The sequence below is a fragment of the Phoca vitulina genome, unplaced genomic scaffold, assembly GCF_004348235.1.
Source record: "Phoca vitulina isolate PV1807 unplaced genomic scaffold, GSC_HSeal_1.0 scaffold6, whole genome shotgun sequence".
Taxonomy (NCBI): domain Eukaryota; kingdom Metazoa; phylum Chordata; class Mammalia; order Carnivora; family Phocidae; genus Phoca; species Phoca vitulina.
The window spans coordinates 53,516,883-53,535,486 of NW_022589709.1; the positions used below are offsets into that span (position 1 = coordinate 53,516,883).

The 18,604-nt window shown below is 40.2% G+C and overlaps 2 protein-coding genes across 13 annotated transcripts in view; one reads left to right on the forward strand and one right to left on the reverse strand.

The window, feature by feature from the left end:
• Nucleotides 1–18,604, reverse strand: part of ARHGEF28 (Rho guanine nucleotide exchange factor 28) — a 307,933-nt gene that overhangs the window by 188,367 nt on the left and 100,962 nt on the right. For 5 of the 12 annotated variants that reach the window (XR_004299393.1, XR_004299394.1, XM_032404212.1 and 2 more), the window contains exon 1: nucleotides 7,672–8,410. The exons of 2 other annotated variants lie outside the window; for them this stretch is intronic. Coding sequence is in view for 8 of the 10 variants with exons in the window: in XM_032404212.1 (XP_032260103.1) it covers nucleotides 7,672–7,764 (93 nt within the window). In the remaining 2 variants the exon portion in view is untranslated. Of the gene's footprint in view, nucleotides 1–7,671; nucleotides 8,411–18,604 lie in introns of those variants that run through there. 5 more of the 12 variants (XM_032404215.1, XM_032404219.1, XM_032404218.1 and 2 more) reach the window with 3 other exon arrangements.
• Nucleotides 13,018–13,597, forward strand: LOC116632325 (cytochrome c oxidase subunit NDUFA4-like). Its single transcript, XM_032404220.1, has one exon. It carries the CDS (start codon nucleotides 13,144–13,146, stop codon nucleotides 13,366–13,368), a length of 225 nt encoding a protein of 74 aa, XP_032260111.1. The 5' UTR covers nucleotides 13,018–13,143; the 3' UTR covers nucleotides 13,369–13,597.

The window sequence follows — 18,604 nt, forward strand, 5'->3', positions numbered from 1 at the left end:
TTGTCTGTACCTCAACTCCTCTCCTCATGTGTAAAATGGGATTAACAGCAGACACTCCTTCTTTAGATGTCAGTGAGGATTCAAGCAGGTAATGGATGCTGTGCCTGCCACATGGTAAGAGCTCAGGAAGTGTTAGTAAGTCTTCTTTCTCATTTGTAAGGTACATCCATTTTGTAAGTAATAAGGCATAATGTTCATGAATGATTTCTTCCCAAATGTCCTTCAAATATCTGGCATCCGTGGGACCTAGACATTATCTCAAAGGCAGAAAGGACTCAAAAAGTTAACTCAAATTTCAAATGCTCAATTAAAAGGAAAGAATATTTTTGCAAACCAGAAGAATCACTTTTCATCGTGTGTTTCCACTATGATCTTTAATATACCACTTTTTTCTTATCCAAAGTAAGATATAGTTTCCTACTTCATTCATCAAATATTTATCAAGCCCTGATTGAGTACATTCCAGACACCGTTCGAGGAATAAAGGATGTAGCAGTGAACTGAGCAAATCCCAGCTCTCATCATTTTGAGTCCTCTGGAAAGACATAATAAACAAATACCAAACATTGATGGGGCTATATAGAGAATTTAAAATAGAATAATGCCAAGTGCCCAGGGAGTTACTTCAGATTGGGCAAAGAGACCTTGGAAAGGCAGGACATGGAAGATGAGAGCTGAATTTCAAGATCTGCAAGGTTTTTTTCATAAAGGAAGAGAAAGGAATGAGAATGGGGTGGATGAGAAGGACACAAAAAAGACTAGGTCAGGAAAGAAGGCAAATCTGTTGGCAAAAACCTTGGAAGGCTTTGTCCCCAAACACAGGGATGAAATGAAGGGAGCTGCTCCACTGCCCTCAGTTTAGTGACAGGCTAGGTAGCAAGGTAACCTGGCTACCGTAACAGATACCTGAAGGCTGGCTGGAGTAACCAAGTAAACGCTCACATCTTGCTCACATGAGAGCCCCATGCAGATATTGCTGCCCAATTGCCTTCCAAGGACCCAGACTCCTGCCACCATGTGGCTCTACCACCTGCAACACTTGGATCCCAAGTTAGCCTCTCTATTCCAGCCAGAAGGACAAAAGACTATGGGCAAGCACAGCTGTCCAGGCCTGAGCAGGGCACTGGTCTCTGCGACTACCATTCCGCTGGCAAGAACTCAGCTAGAAAGAATAAGTGGGAGACACTGTACAGCTGTGTGCCCAAGACAAGGAAGGTACGTTTGGTTCTTGGCTCAATCTCTGCCACAGGCTCCGGCACAAAAAGTGATTCCCAGAGCAGTGTAAGAGCTAACAGTATCCCTTCCCAAGATCAGGCTAATCAAACTGCAGAATGCTGTACTTCAGAAACAAAAACAAAAAACTTAACAAAAGCAAGAGTTGGTGAATTGAGTTGAAAGTGATGATCAAGCAATGTCATCACACACCTTTAGCCAACCATCCTACATCACAACTGTTTCCAACACTAGATAAATGATGGAAAGAGCAGTGACAGAAAACACGATTTACAGAGCACACTTAACCCAGAGTCGCTTGGCACCTCACTCATGGATGTCATCAGGATTCCCAACAGGATACTTCGCCTCAGCTAGAACATTCAGTACCACATGATCCTTTCTAGGTGTGCACTAATTCTCTGTGGCTAAGAATATTCTTTAGCATTCAGAACAAAAGGGAAAAATAGTAACGTTTCAACTTGTCCTAACTCTATGTGATTACATCAAAGAAGGCTTTGTTTTATTATTTTCCACACTGTTCTATTTCCAACATTTTATCATTTAAAACCATTTTCTAAAGTTTTCAATAACAGATATATCTATCACACCTGAGTTTAAAGAAAAATTGCATTTTCAACTTGTAGAGCTAAGGAGTTGATTCAAGAGCTGTGGAGGCACCAAAAGGGAAGCCACTAATTCTGACCCATTATTCAGTGAGCCACTAGCCCAACCATTCCTTTACTACATTTTGATGAAACAAATAATTAAGAATGAGAAGTCCTTCCAAAAGACAAGGGGGGGCTCTATCTTGTTCTACCTGCTTACCAACGGAGACATAGATGTCCTTGTCAAATGTACAAATGGCAGGAGCAAAGTTGGATGGGTTATTACAAATCAAGACTTGAAATGAACAGGGCCAACACTAACAAGATGGATTTCCCAACTATGAATGAAAGTATTGTACTCTGAGAAAACTTAGCAGCACAACAGAGGATGGAAGAACACCAGATGAACACCACTGATGTGGAAAGGATCTAGAGATTTCGGAAGGCAGTGACCCTAGGACAGTCGACATTGTGACACAGCTACCCATAACAAGCTAAGACTACCTGAGACTGCAGGACAGTGTCCAGAAGAGGAAGAAAATAGTTCCATTGTCCTCTGCTTGAAGCCAAGCCTCGCTGGGGTTTCCTGTTTAATTAGAGTCACCGGGGTGATAACAGCTCTCAAACCTACATCAAGTAAAGAAAGGCTGTTGAAATTGGGAGTTTACTCTGGCAAAGAGAACACTTAATGGAGAGACTTAAAGCTGTTCTCAAACTTTTGAAGAATCATGTACAAGAAAGAGCAGAATTGCTTCACAATGTCTCAGGGGCAAAACTAAAACCAATGGAGAGAATTACTGGAGACAGATTTTTAGACAATTAGAAATTTGTAATAATTACAACTGTCCAAGTATGGACTCTCTTCATGATGGGGTAAAGAATTTTCTCTCTACCGTGGTAATAAGAGCAGATGACCATCTGGTCCTGTTGTCAGAGAGAATTTCTACATGTAAGACTCTATGATAAAAGTGGTTCAAACTTGCATTGAACATACAGGGCTTTTTCCTTTTGCTGATATTCAGAGCATCACAAAAGCACAAAATGGAGGTGGTCACAAAAGATCATTTCATGCACCCCTCCCTGAGTTCTCAGCAGACAGACAGTCAAACTGACCCATAAAGAGCACTTTAAATTTTGCTTTATGTTTCCAAGAAGAGATTTCCCTATCTTCTTAGTATCCCCAGTCTTAGCTTTTCAGGAAGTTCTTCCTGTGTCTCATCTGAATTCTTCCTGCACTAATTATACCAAATAACATGGATAATAAAATGAGCTCTATCATGATGACAGAATACCATATAACATAGAACATATAAAGAAACATTTGCAAAGACTAAATATGAGGCAATGAATGTTAAAAGGTTTCCAATCTCTAAATGTCAAATGTCATTCAGAACAGTTCTAAAACCCATTACAAGACTGGTTTGCACGCTTTCATTTTTGAGTGCAAACACAGACCTCCTTGTGTAAGAGCTCTGCTATTCTTTTCAGACCCAGCTTTCTATCTCTATGCACAAAGAATGGACTGAAGCTTCACGTGTTTAGATTCAAATCACTCAGAACAGAGGGGAAACAACACTTGAGCGGCAGGAACACAGGACAGCTTTAAAAGGTTAGTGACAACATTGAGTACTCAAAAATGCCTGTTTGTTTAAAAGATACCAAAATGCAAATTCAATAAAACCTGCCATTCTCTCATTTCTTTAGGAACTAGATAAAGCCGCCAAATACAAAAGCTGCCTTGAGACAATGCTCAGCACAGAATTCTCACTGGCCTTATTCCTAGCAGCTTGCACTGTGCTTAGTAAATGTATCACATACTGTGTTGATGTGCTCCAGGAACAAACCAATTTGCCTACTAGTCAACTCCTTACTTCCCAATTAACTGGAAAGCATGTACTAGCTTTTTTTTCAATGCTTCCCTAACAGAAATAAAACTAAAGCTAAGCTGTCAATCAACTCTTTTAAGAGAAATTGTCTTTGTTACTGCCATAGCTGGGTTCTAAGAGAGTATGTCCATAAACAAGACAATGAACTGGTATCTATCTAACTGGAATTTTGTTTACAAGCTTGCTAGCTATATGAAGAGACAGGAAGCTCAGAGCCCAGAAGCTGCAAAGGACTTCCTTTTCATCCTCGAGACTGAACCATGCGCTCCTCTCCTCTGACAGTGAGTTTTCCACTCTATGGAGAGGTACGTATACACGTACACATGTACACACACACACACGTACACACACACACACACACACAATTTCTCTGTTTTCAACCAGGAAGGATTTGGTCTTTACAACCAAGCACGGTCCGGTGTGGGGAATAACTCACATTGCCCAAGTCTGTCACTTTGATTACTAGATTAACAACTGATTCTAGGAGGCTTTTTAATGATTTTTTAATTTAAAAATATGCATCTTGAAGTTGAGGCCTGGCAGATAAAAGGGTTGCCAGACACCCAAAATGGAAGCCAAGTCTTTAAACTCTTCTCAAATCCTTTTCATACTCTTCTTCATTATCCAACCAAATGTTGTTAGCTACTGTTAAGAGAACATGACTTGCCTAGGGCTTTGCGAGCCAGGCATGTGAATGAATGCACTTCTCCCCACCAAGAACATCCCTAAGTTTTCCAAAATATCAAGAAAAAAAGCAAACTCCTGGACTATCTCAGTACAGAGACCTTACTTCAATCAGTAATGGAGACGGCATTTTTTTCTTTAAGATTTTCTTGATTTTGAGAGAGAGAAAGCGAGCAAGCAGAGGGAGGGGCAGAGGGAGAGACAGAATCCCAGCCAGACTCCACCCTGAGTGTGGAGCCCAACACGGGGCTCAATCGCATGACCCCGAGATCATGACCAGAGCCTTAACTGACTGAGCCACCCAGATGCCCTGGAGGTAGCATTCTTTAAAAATACAATAAAGATCTTTAGTTATTAGCTTATTATTTAACCTATGATAGTCTCTAACCTTAATTTCACTTAAGAAAAATAGTGCAAATTCCTTTATGAAAATGAAGAACAATAATATTCTTACAGTCACCATTTAAATCATTGCTAATAGTTATTGAGTTCACCCAAGAGAAAAAATTAAACAGGGTGAACCAAAATTCTATTCATAGAATAGAATAAGCCTCAGAGTTAAAGGTCATATCCACAGAGAGACAACTGGTCATACTAGTTCTAAGTGTTTCTAAATGAATTCATGTAATACAGGGCTGTGTGAATAGGATTAGGTATGTGCGAAGAGCCACACCTGAGGAATTCTAAGTTCCTCTGTGCCAAAACCTCTCCTGTATCAGTGTGCCATGATTTATGATATTCCTATCATCAAGTTTACTTCTTGGGTATTTGTGAAATCATTCAAAATTATGATAATACTTAATGATACAGAAAAATATTTGTGAAGTGAAAAATAGGTCACAAAATAGGTAAATAAACATTTTTGTTCAAATAACTGCACATACCCAGAATAAAATGAGTGATACAGGAGATTAGGGTTTTGTTGTTGTTGTTGCTGTTTTAACCTTCTTGGTGTTCTTCTGTATTTTTCAAGATTTCTACAGTGACCCTGCATCATCATATTCATGAGTAAGAGAAAAATCATAAAATTTCAAGTAAATATAATGATCACTCTTTGATAAACTGGTCATGCAGCTATCCCACTCCTAGGTATTTGTGTAGATATTGTTGTGAACTTATGTTCACACAGAAATTGTACAAATGATTACAGTGGCTCTATTCTTAACCACCGAAAAGTGATAATACCTCAAAATTCCTTCAGTTGAAGAATAAACGGCCCGTAGCATCTCCACACAGGTGAACACTATTCAGCAACACAAAGGAATGAACTAGAGACACACAACACATGCATGAATCTCAAATGCATTACACTGAATGGCCAAAACCAGACTCAAAGGGCTATATCATTTAGGATTCCGTTTATAGGACATGCTGCGACAGGTAAAAATATAGGGAGGAGGGCAGATCAACAGTTGCCAGAGACTGGGATTAGGAGAGACACTGACTATAACCAAGGGGCAGCACAGGGAATTTGGGGGGGTGATAAAAATGTTCTATATCTGGATTGTGGGGCTAGTTACAGGACTGAATGCATTTGTCAAAACTAAGAACTATATACTAAGAAGGATGGATTTTACCATAAAAACATTATACTTTAACAAACTTGCAAAAAAAAAAAAAAAAAACTACTTGGAACTGAAAGCCTACTCATATCCAGATTATATTCTGTTCTGGGTGATTCTTTCTCCAAAACACACCTATGTTTCTTCAAAATTTTTACTTATTAATTTTAATTATTTTATTAAGTATTTTAATAATTATCACCTAATAGACATGGGATGCTGAAGGACTGGGACACAGAAATGAGAATTTTTAATAGGGGTGAGGAGATTAAATACTGTTCAGGATACTCAGGCCTGTCTGCAATATCCCTGCAGACCCTGGCAAGGGCACCTCTGTGGACCACTCACTGGACACTATACAAGGGATTCCAGAGCTGGAGAGAAGGTGTTTAAAAGGGCATGAGGACAGCAGGTACAATTTTCTAGTCTAATACTTTCAGGAGGCAACCAAATGCAAACTCTGAAATCCACGCCAGAGAGCCGGGATGTGGTTGTGACTGAGCACTTCTAACCCTCAAGCCCATGCCAGAACCATTTCTAGACAGATTAAGGCATGACTAAGCAGTCACCAGGCCAGTTTGGTTTGCTCAATTTAGGGCTTAAAATGCCCTCCACACCTCTGGATATTACAAAAGTGCTTCTGAGAGGGGCTGAAGAGATTTAGAATGGCTTATCCTCATAAATGGATTTGGGAACAAGGAACTTTCTCTTGAGCTTAGTGAGGGAACTGGTTTTCTGTTTTGTTTGGTCTCTCCCCTCCCCACTCACCCTTTAGAAGAGCATACAAATAAGCCTTAACTGATGCTTATCATGAGCTTAAAAGAGTTTAATTAGAACAGAGATACGAAAACCAGTTTTTATAAAGTAGAGAATTCTTTTTCCTAAGAAATATTCTTTTTCTCTGAAGATAAGAGAGTGACACCTATTCTTTTATCTGTGGAGAAGGTAAGGGAGTAAAGTGGCCTAAGGTACAGAAATTATTACTGGACAACAATTACATTAATCTCTTTCCTGAACACTTTGAAAATAATGCAAAACCTTCTTAAATTAAACTATGGAGTGAAATATATCAGGCGCCTGGGTGGCTCAGTCGGTTGAGCGTCTGCCTTGGGCTTGGGTCATGATCCTGGGCTCCTGGGATCGAGCCCGCATCAGGCTCCCTGCTCAGTGGGGGTCTGTTTGTCCCTCCCCCTCTTCTGCTACCTGCCTCTCCCCCCCTGCTCATGCTCTGTCCCTGTCTCTCTTTCAAATAAAGAAATCTTAAAAAAAAAAAAAAAAGAAAGAAACCTCCTAATATGTAAAAAACAGAGACTAGCAAACTAATATTCTTGAAAGAGAATGGGCTAATTAGGAGATTATTTTTAAAGCCTTAAAAGGGCTGTCTACATTAAACAAGAGAGATTATCCTAATCTGTTCATTAAACCAGACCACCAAAGAACAGCTACTTTAGAACTCAAGTTAGCCCTGTTTATATATAAACATATATATGTACACACACATTAACCATCATGTTCATGGTCTCTGAACAGGGATTTACCATAAAATACCTGTTTGTTTCTTGTCAGGGCTTTTCTGGGAATTGAATTTGTCAGGAGTAGCACTGTCAGGTTTAAATTAGTAACCAAATGTCCAATAATAAATGAAAGCAAGAAAATTCACATCCATTATTTTCATGTCCTACTGAAAGCAGGTCTTCCTAAAAAAATAAAGCATTGTACCTTTTGAAAAATATAAGGTGAGAGATGAAACGGTAACATGGAAACTTGCTTGAGCTGCAGGTCAAGAGAACTGGGCCCCTGTGTTTTATTCATCCCCTCCACACACTTATGGAGTCATTCCAGTCTGATGGTCCCAGGGAATCCATTTAATAGCTGTGCAACTTTGGACACATCATTTATAATCTCTCTGAGCCTTTGAAAGGAAAAAACCATACTTAGCACACTGGGTAAGTCATGGGAATTAGATAAAAGGTTTACAAAACAGCGAGCACAGTGTTTGGTATGTAGTGGATGTTCAAGAATATTAATTATCTCTCGCCCTCTCTCCTTTCTGAAAAGCTTTTGTTATACATTCACAATGAATCTTTTTGCTTAGTCTACGAAACAGTCCAGCAGAGAACCAAGCTTTTCTATCTCTGAGTCCACATATGCCGGACAGATCTGTAGGCTCCTGCTTAATTATTTCTCAACTAGCGGTGAATAGCTGCAAAAGTCCCTAACTGACAGGCTTTCAGATATGACCATTAAACATTGACTAAGTGTCTAGGTCTGCAGAAAATTTTCCAGGTTAGGGTGGGGCCAGCATGGGACACATGACAGAACTGTTTCTGAGCCTTTTACACCAAGGACATCTCAGACAAGGCGTATACTAACAGATGGGACCAAGTTTCCTCAATAGTTCCCATGCAAAAGGCTCCCCAGTTTAAAAAAAGAAAAAAAAAAAAGACACTACTAATAAATATAAATAAAGTCTTTAAAATGGGCATTTAAAAATTAAAAGCCAAATGAAAACTAGCCAGGTAAGCCAAATTCAGGCTCATTTTATTTAAACAAAGGCCCCCACAGCGCTCAAGTAGAAGTACCTTCTGGAGGGAAATAAACCTAAAGTCATTGACCAACAGACCAAACCCACAGGCACTTTGAACATTTTAGATTTGTCCCTCTCTGCACCTTCAACAGGATCTAAGTAATGATTTTACTTCACTTCTCAAGGATTGCATCAACTCGTTTTCTGGATTCGGCAGGACAGGTTGGTGTCAGCAGTGACTCTGTAAGTCAATACAAGTGGAGGTTTGGAGAAGGAAGTCTTTGGCCAACGGGTATCCACAAAACCCTGAAGTTGGTATTATATAGAGTCTTCACAGACACTGAGGCAAGGGACTGCATCTCATTTCACACCCCAGGGCCCCCATGTTCCCTTGCACACTGTGAGGGACAGCCCTGTGGCTTTCCTTGCCCTTCGCAGCCCAAGGGAGAAAGAAAAAGCAAAGAAGTCCAGATTCAGCAGCTTCCTGCTCTCCAGGTTCTCAAAACAAAGACCTTAGTGAGAATTTAAGTAAAGAAATGTTCTAATCTCTATTTTAAAGCTAATGATTAATATGAGTTCAAGCCTCCTATTTTGGGGAAAATGGAGAACCACCACATTTTATATAAAGCTACTATTTTTTTTTAAAGATTTTATTTATTTATTTGACAGAGAGACAGCAAGAAAGGGAACACAAGCAGGGGGAGTGGGAGAGGGAGAAGCAGGCTTCCCGCCGAGCAGGGAGCCTGATGCAGGGCTCAATCCCAGGACCCTGGGATCATGACCTGAGCTGAAGGCAGATGCTTAAGGACTGAGCCACCCAGGCACCCCTAAAGCTGCTATTTTCAAAGGCATGGGTCTTTCAAATTCCCCCAAAGGTTCTTCAAATCCTAAGATGGTCAGCAAAGTGACAATGTTTGCTTAATTCTGGTGTAGGTGGCACTTTCGTTTTCTTGGATGTCCACTTTGAGATATGTATGTGCCATTTGTAAGAAGCTGGTCAGAAGGAAGAACAAGGAAGGGGTTGGAAGGTGTGGACCAGAACCTTGGTCCAGCCCGTGGCCCTAATGCACTTTCAAGTCTCGGAGGACAACTCTCTTCAAACTCCACCTATGCGTTCACTCCCAGCTCGTCAGGTTTTACCATCCCACCCATCATTCGTCTTCCTCCTCTTGCATTCCCACTGGCACCGTAATGAGATTATCAACATGTCCAAGTCCAATGTCATTTTAGGGTCAACTTCTTCCTTCATCTTGTATCCCCTCACTCCTTCCTGTGATCATCAAGTTCTGCCATCCCCATCACCCCTTCTAGGTCACTACAATCCAGCCAACATCCTACCACACCTCCAACTCCTAGATAAAAGCCCCCTCTGACATCGTAACAGCCAAATGCCACCTTATGTGACCTCTCTGCTAACTCTTATGACCCTCATTCCTTCAAGTTCTCCCCTCCCTTCCTTTCCCATCACTTGCTCTGTCCGATTCGAACCACCTTAGTTTTGCAAGCTCTCATCACTGATTCAATCCATCCAAAAGAAGGATGTGCTGCCTCCAGGAACCACCTGTCATGTCTACGCATGGGGTCATTTACTCTTACCCATAAACTACCATGATTATTAAATGATCTCTATAATCAAAAGGGACAACAGAAAAAACATATTTGCATTATTTTCAATATTCCTACTTCATATTTAAGGCAACTGCCAGATTCAAAATAACATACGTTAACTCATTCATCTTTTACAACAACACATTCTTAGTTTAACCCATCTGCCCCTGAGGCATACGGTCCAACAGACAGGATTAATATGAGCACCTACAGCTGTCCATTCTTCTGCCGGTACTTCTTCCCTACTGCCTGGTAGTCTGGGGCTTTCCTTCAATGACACCTGGCAACGAGTCACATCCAGTACTTAGGAACCCCAGTTAATATTTTGTTCCTATGTAAGAATATAATTTGCCTAGGGGCGCCTGGGTGGCTCAGTTGGTTAAGCATCTGCCTTCGGCTCAGGTCATGATCTCAGGGTCCTGGGATTGAGTTCCGCATCAGGCTCCCTGCTCTGAAGGGGAGCCTGCTTCTCCCTCTCCCTCTGTTGCGCCTCCTGCTTGTTCTCTCTCTCTCTGTCAAATAAATAAATAAAATCTTTAAAAAAGGAATAAAATTTGCCTTGTTATTGAGGTTTTCATTATAAACATACAACACAGGGCTTTGTTTCTAGGAACATGTACCCACTATGGATGTGATACCTGTGTTTTCCAACTTGCAAAGGAAGTTACTTAGTGACTGATACCTAGTATGACAAGGGTAATACTTTGAAAAATAGTGATTCCTCCACCACTCTCAATACACACACACACACACACACACACACACTCAATTTAAGCATGTCATCTTTCTCACGTCAGCCTGAAGCCTTGGGGCTCTGGAAGGTTATACTGAGGAGAGAGGGCATTTTAGCATTGTTATAGCAGAAAACAAAAGAGAACTATCTGCTTCTGACATTGAAAATATGATTTTATGTCAGGACAATGGGCTGGAAAATTCGGCTTTATCAAGAATAGAACTTGAAAAATACAGATTATGGTGTCTTCTATGAAAGACAAAGCTGCTTCTTATTAAGGCTATGGATGGCACTTGCTACCCTAGAAGAGAAAGAACCTATGATAGCAAAAAGCCTAAAATTCACCCCCTCTGGGACCAGGGGGTATAAGGAGAGGTGGGTAGTAACATATGTGAGCCCTCATCTCCCTTCTGATTTTTGGTTCTAGCACAGGAGAGGTGTCAGATAAGTTAGTGTCCTGTAACTTTATACTTTCACTCCAAGAGTGAAAGTAACATTTGACCTATGGTATAGCCACTTTTGAGTTCTGGTATGGTGTGGATGGGACCAGAAGTTCCTGTGCACTCCTAAGGAGGAAGTAGACAGAAGTGAGTTGAGAGGCAATAGGCCTGGCTAGCAAAAAGATAACCCACTGCAGAGATTACAAGGGTGATGTCATAGGCCATGCACTGGATGGAGGGTGTGATAGATCTGGAGAGGTCCAGAAGAGTGTCTGCAGGAGCTGCAAGATGGAGTCTAGGTCAACTGAGGACCACAAGTCAGGCTTGACATAGCTCAGAGAGACCAAACCACAACCTACATAGCTGCAGATACCAGTCAGACACCCAAAGATGGAAAAGTTCATTGAAAACTGTCATGAAGGCAAGAGACGCCCAATCCCCACTCCCTTCCCCATACATGCAGAAAGCATCCCCGAAAGGAACAGAGAAAGACACATATCTGAGTAATTGAGAATTTTATATAAATAAGCAAGTGTACAAAACCTAAAGGAACTATTTATACCATTGCATCAGACTACATATACTGGAGTGGACTCATTTTGTGTTCTACTGCCCAGGGGACAGGGAGGCAGGAGAACACAGCTTTCTTAGAATTAAGTGAACAAACACTATTTCTTCTGGAATATAGCTTGAGGAGATCTAAACTCTTCCTAACTAGTATATAGAAAAATTCCATTTTAATTAACACTATTTCCAATATAACAGTATAATTTCCATGACCCATAACAATAGTTCTTTGCGGCTCTAATTAATACAACAGTAAACTTACAAATAGCATCCTTTCACATGCTGACACATGATAATTATGGTTTATCTTTCCTTCTACCACATCTCATGCCCAGAAAGCTAAAAGCTCTCTTCTTTTTGAATTTCCAGCACTCAGGGCAATACCTGACATCCAGTTGGCAAACTTCTACTTTCATTACCAAAACTAGTAATGAATAAACATTCAATGATGAATAAAAACATGACCATGACCACTTTCTACTTTCCAGTGTTGTGGTTATATTGTACACAACCTAAGTTATTGTTGTCATTTCAGTTTTCTCAAATACCAGGTTGATATTCTAATAAAGAGATTTCCCAGAAAGGGAAAGGCAGAAACCCAGAAAGACAGCTACAGGAAAGAGAGCAGGGAGATTAACCACAATGTGAAGAGGACAAGATTAAAGACAACAGGGAAATAAGGAAGTCTGCAATCCAAATGACATAAGCAGCTTAACAGGGCAGATTCCCAGAAAATCTGTCAGGTGACCAAGAAAGGAAGGGAGAAGAAGGAGCAAAACACCTAAGGCTGAAAAGATGCTCAACACCACTAATAATCAGGGAAATGCAAATCAAAACTACAATGAGATATCCCCTCACACCTGTCAAAATGACTAAAATCAAAAGCACAAAAAAGAACAAGTGTGGGCGAGGACGTGGAAAAAAGAACCCTCAAGCACTGCTGGTGGGAAAGCAAACTGGTACAGCCACTGTGGAATACAGCATGGAGCTTCTTCAAAAAATTAAAAAGAGAATTACCATATGATCCAGTAATCACACTACAGGGTATTAATGCAAAGAATACAAAAACACTAACTCAAAAAGATATATACACCCCTATGTTTATTGCCACATTGTTTACAATAGCCAAAAAATGGAAGCAACCCAAGTGTCCATCCATAGACGAATAGATAACAAAGATGTGGTGTATATATACAATAAAACTTTACTCAACCCTAAAAGAGAAGGAGATTAATCCCTGGTATAGGGACTACTTAGTGGTGGGCCTTGCAGATTTGATCTTTTCTCCTTCTGGATCTGAGGCCTCTACCACAACCATGTTAAGCCACATCTTGGGTGAGGCCAAGAAGCATCCAAGCTTGATCCCGCTATACATATTTATTGAAGGAGGAAGTACTGGAGTTGCACTGTATGTCTTGCACCTGGCACTGTCCAATCCAGATGTCAGTTGGGGTAGAAAGAATAACCCAGAACCTTGGAACAAACTAGGTCCCAATGGTCAATACAAGATCTATTCAGTGAATGGGATTACAGCAAACTGAAGAAAGAAGGTCCAGACTTCTAAATGAAACGTTTCACTATAAAGCTGCTTAGAATGAAGGTCTTCCAGAAGACATCTGCATAGCGTTCCACTTATCCAGGACTTATTTCCCCTCTGAATGCACAAAATCATGTTGGTATATTGTGTTGGGGGTTTACACTGATTAATAAGTATCTGAAACTTGAAAAAAAGGAATGAAATCTTGCCATTTGCAACAATATGAATGGATCTAAAGGGTATAATGCTAAGTGAATTAAGTGAGTCAGAGAAAGACAAATACCATATGATCTTATTCATATATGAAATTTAAGAAGCAAAACAAATGAACAAAGAAAAAAGAGACAAAAAGCAGAGTCTTGAGTATAGAGAACAAAATGGTGGTTACCAGCGGGGAGGTGGACGGGGGTATGGGTGAAATAGGTGATGGGAATTAAGGAGTGCACTTGTACTGATGAGCTCTGAGTAATGTATAGAACCATCAAATCATTATATTGTACATCTGAAACTAATACAACACTGTATGCTAATTATACCAGGATTAAATAAATAAAGTAGGGCTTCCCATCCTAAAAGAAAACAAAAAAATAAAAAAAACACCTTCAGCTGGGATCTAGGATGGGGACAAATCAATCACACCAAATAATTTGTCACATTAATGTGAAAATCGGCCTGCACTTCCAAAGTTGAGTAGAACCACAAACTATGAAAATATGCAGTCCCTTTATGTTCATTTACATCTGCTTGGGTCAATTTTTCAGTGATTTTTTTTGTTTGTTTTGGGGTTTTTTCTTACACTTCATTCAGCATCCTCTGTCTCAATAAATGTTCTAGATTCACTGACTCTTCAAATAAAGAATATACTTAAAGTATATGAACAGGTCACTCATAACAACAACAGTGTGCTTTTTATAGTGGGAAACATTTAGAAATTCTGAGCACAGGAAGTATAGAGTATCTTTTAGTAATAAGTTTTACATCCTCAACATTGGCTTTATAATTACTCAGAATTCAGATTTTTTCCCCTAATAGTAAGAAATATTTAATATTTTAAGCCGAATTAACTTAGCTGAAGCAGACATTTTCTCTAAATCCATCAAACAGTCCTTCAAATTATGTTCATAATGAAGCCATGATGTGACTATGGACAGGGCTGAAAAACATGCACTCTGGAAAAGTTTCAAGAATATAACCAAGAACCTGCAACGACTGGGGTTGGCCAGTTAGGAGAGCAATGGTGTTTCCATAACAAAGAGAACTGAAATAAATGCAGGCCCATGATCACCATCACTGGGAAGGGTGGAAGGGACAGAGAGATGGCCAGCAACACTGGGTGAACAGGACCCCATTGCTAAGTAGTCCAACTGATTACATCAGTAGTAAGTATTACCGACCCCAACTTGGTTCAACCAAAATAAACACAAGCAAAATCCAGACAACAGTTTGGATAACCATGTAGACTCCTACTACAAATAACATGAGAAAGAACAACACTGGATCTCAAAACAGGCCCTCAGCGCTCAAAATACTATACAATGACATAGCCACTATACTCAGAATTGTCACAAAATTCTCAAGACTTGCCACCAAAGCGAAGAAAGCAACAATTCTCAATTGAGAGCTATAACTGTTTATGTGAGCACGTTCAGGGATCAAAGGTGCCTGGTTCATCACAGCTTGTTATTAAAAACAAAAACAAAAACCCCAAAACAGCCCTCCTCTTGATCGTGTTTAACTTCTAAAAGGCAGTGAATTAAATTATGAGTCTTCATTCCAAAATAAGCCTGTAGTTTATATCAAGAGAGATTATCCTCCTCCCTCTTTGTAATAAATGAAGGTGGTAACACCTCATCTTTGTGTGCCCCTCTATTGAGCCCTGGTAGCTGATACCATCCAAACATATCAAGAGGAAACTATGATTAGCATAAGTCACCACTCAGTTACAGGACAGGGGAAGATTTCTTTACAATGCCAGCATATTTCTATGCAAGACAAATGACACCTAGACAATTTTACTTGAAAACTCAAGGCATTACTCCTAGGAGATAAGTATTCGGAGCTCTGTTAATAGTTCCCCCACTCAAGTGAATACCATATTGAGATAACAGTGCTCTGTCCTGAAGGTACATGGAATCTCTACTTAACACCTAATACTTTAGATGTGCTGTGACCTCTAGATAAAATTTCTTTTTGCAAGAAATAAAGGCTTTAACAGAAGTCAATTTTGAGGTATTGTAGACAGTTTGCCTTTTGGGTTTTGCTCAGTTTCTTTTTTGTCTGAATGACATCCAAACCTCTTCCTTTTTTTAGCAAATCATCCATTATTTGGGTCCTCATGGCAGGCGAGACCCTACCTCACAATATAAAAATGGACATTTCCTACACTGGTCTTTGGCAGTCATATGTCCTAGGGTCAGCTCATCATGTCCCATTTCAGATTCTAAATTTGGGGAGTGACATAAAGACCCAGGGGTCAGAGAGATTGTTCATGGCATGAGCAGGGGTGACTGCAAAGGGAATCAGCCACACAGTCCAGCAGCAGCACCAAACCCAGATTCCACTGACGACAAGACAAGACTTTGACTGTGGTTCCTCGCTCTTTTGAGTTGGGTTTCCAGCCATCTTCCAATTACTTTCTATTTTGCCTAAATCAGAGTACTGTAGCCTGACCCACACAATGGGAGAAGTGTTTTCACAGGAGTGGTAAGAAATGAGTTAACCTTATGAACAAGTATTTACTTTGTATAAGGAGGAAGTTAGTTGTTAGTAAATATAATTGGAGAACTCACTCTTTTCTGTCTCAGCTAAACATTTTTTTTAGTTTCCTTTTTTTTTATTAACATATAAGGTATTATTTGTTTCAGGGCTACAGGTCTGTGATTCATCAGTCTTACACAACTCACAGCACTCACCATAGCGCATACCCTCCCCAATGTCCATCACCCAGCCACCCCATCCCTCCTACCCCCCACCACTCCAGCAACCCTCAGTTTGTTTCCTGAGATTAAGAGGCTCTTATGGTTTGTCTCCCTCTCTGGTTTCACCTTGTTTCATTTTTCCGTCCCTTCCCCTATGATCCTCTGTCTTGTTTCTCAAATTCCTCATATCAGTGAGATCATATGATACTTGTCTTTCTCTGATTGACTTATTTCGCTTAGCATAATACCCCCTAGTTCCATCCACGTCATTGCAAATGGCAAGATTTCATTTTTCTGATGGCTGCATAATATTCCATTGTATATATATACCACATCTTCTTTATCTATTCATCTGTTGATGGACATCTAGGCTCTTTCCATAGTTTGGCTATTGTTCAGCTAAACATTTTTGTGTCTTGTTTTTATTTTCTCAATACTAACATGTTAGGAAGAAAATATTCAGTTAAAATCTCTTACTTCATGAAGCCAATCTATGATGATAATCCAAACAGCATTTACCTCTGGGGTAGGTAACAACTGGGAGGGGGCACACAAGTATGCTAGACAGTGTTCTCTACCTTGATTTGGGTGATGATAATAGAAACAGGTTTTTGTAAAACTTTAGAAATATGCATGTATTGGGGCGTCTGGGTGGCGCAGTTGATTCAGTGTCCGCCTTTGGCTTGGGTCATGATCCCGGGGTCCTGGGATGGAGGCCCACATTGGGCTACCTGCTTAGTGGGGAGTCTGCTTCTCCCTCTGCCCTTCCCCCTGCTTATGCTCTCTCTCAAATAAATAAAATCTTAAAAAAAAAAAAAAAAAGGATTTGTGCATGTGATTCCATGTGAGTTTATCTAAATGATACAGGTACATAAACACAAAGATAAACGTATGGCCCAGAAGGTGTGCTGATAAAGGTATCATCATACTGATGATAAAGCAAACAAAGAATATCCTCAAAATATGCTTTTGTACATATTATCTCCTTTGATCTTGGACTTCCCTGGCATTTTATTCTGACAACGGAAGAATTATCACTGGACACATTTCAATGCCCAGTGATTTTCCTCAGTGCCTCCCGGAAAAGGACATGTCTAGCTCTGGTGTCATTTCTCTTCACACCTTCAGTATGTGAATCAAAAATCTCTGCTGGGTTCCAAGTGAGAAAGCCAACGTCCTGCATTCCTACCTCACTATATCATAATTCCCAAACTCAGAGGCTGGCTTTGTCCTTCTTCAAGCCCTGCCTCCATTTTCTATTTGGTTCAAGAGATGATGATGATAATTAACTATGTGCTAGTCAATGATGCAGGCACTTTATAAGGCCAAGTACCTAATCCCCTCACTCTATTAATGAGGACCAAGACACAGGGAAGTTAAATTACTTCCTTGACATTAAAATGTTAACATGGTACAACTGGGTCACCTGTATCTCCCAGTTCATGCCACTTACTAAATCTAAAATCCAGGTTATTCTCAGCTTTGTTCTTTCTTTCATTTTTCCTGGTGAGGAAATAATGATATAAATTTCTCCTTAAGGACATCCATTTTCCATTTCAAATTTTGCACATGTGCACACACACCTACTCAAGGCAAGACAAATAGTGCCAAACAGAAGAAGGAATACATCAACCTGGAACGTGCATATATTACTACTCTGTATTCCTTCAAGATAAGAACCAAAAATATTTTATTTACCATGAAAATGTCTATGGCCATTCCCCAGTTACAAAAGTCCATCTTACAAATCTAAGAAGTATTCACTATGACCAAACCCTTGGATGACTGTCCCCTCCTTCAAAACACCATCATGGCTCCTCTCTCCAGACTTCTGAGAGTGGTGATGTTCACAAACATGTCAATATCACATCTCAGATAGTTCTGCTAGATGCTTCTATCTGTTCCAGAATCCAATCAACAGGCCCAGAAAGACACTAGTGACTCAATTTCCTCTTCCTGTGCCCTTGCCCAACCGCTCCCTGCCCCCAAATCAACCCTCACTTGTTCCAAGAGGCAAAGGTAAGTCATATCAGCAAGAAACTACAGCATCTACGATTTGACACTTAGCCCTGTGTCAACACGACGTCAAGAGCTTGGAGGGGTGGGGTGAATGAAAACAAAGAATTTTACAAAGCAATTATGAAGACAGAAAAATAAAAAGACCAAGAGAGGTCCTGGGAGAATGGCTAGCTGCATTTGAGAATATGCTTGAAATGATCCCCTAGAATTTGCCTGTGTAATACTTTCCACCAATCTGGACCCTGGGAAATAAGTTTTCCATACAGACCTAGAAACAGCCTTTGTGTGGAAGGTAAGAAGTTT

Bases quoted from the DNA above. Each gene is read 5' to 3' on its own strand.
- LOC116632325 (XM_032404220.1), top strand. From the start codon at position 13,144: ATGTTAAGCCACATCTTGGGTGAGGCCAAGAAGCATCCAAGCTTGATC.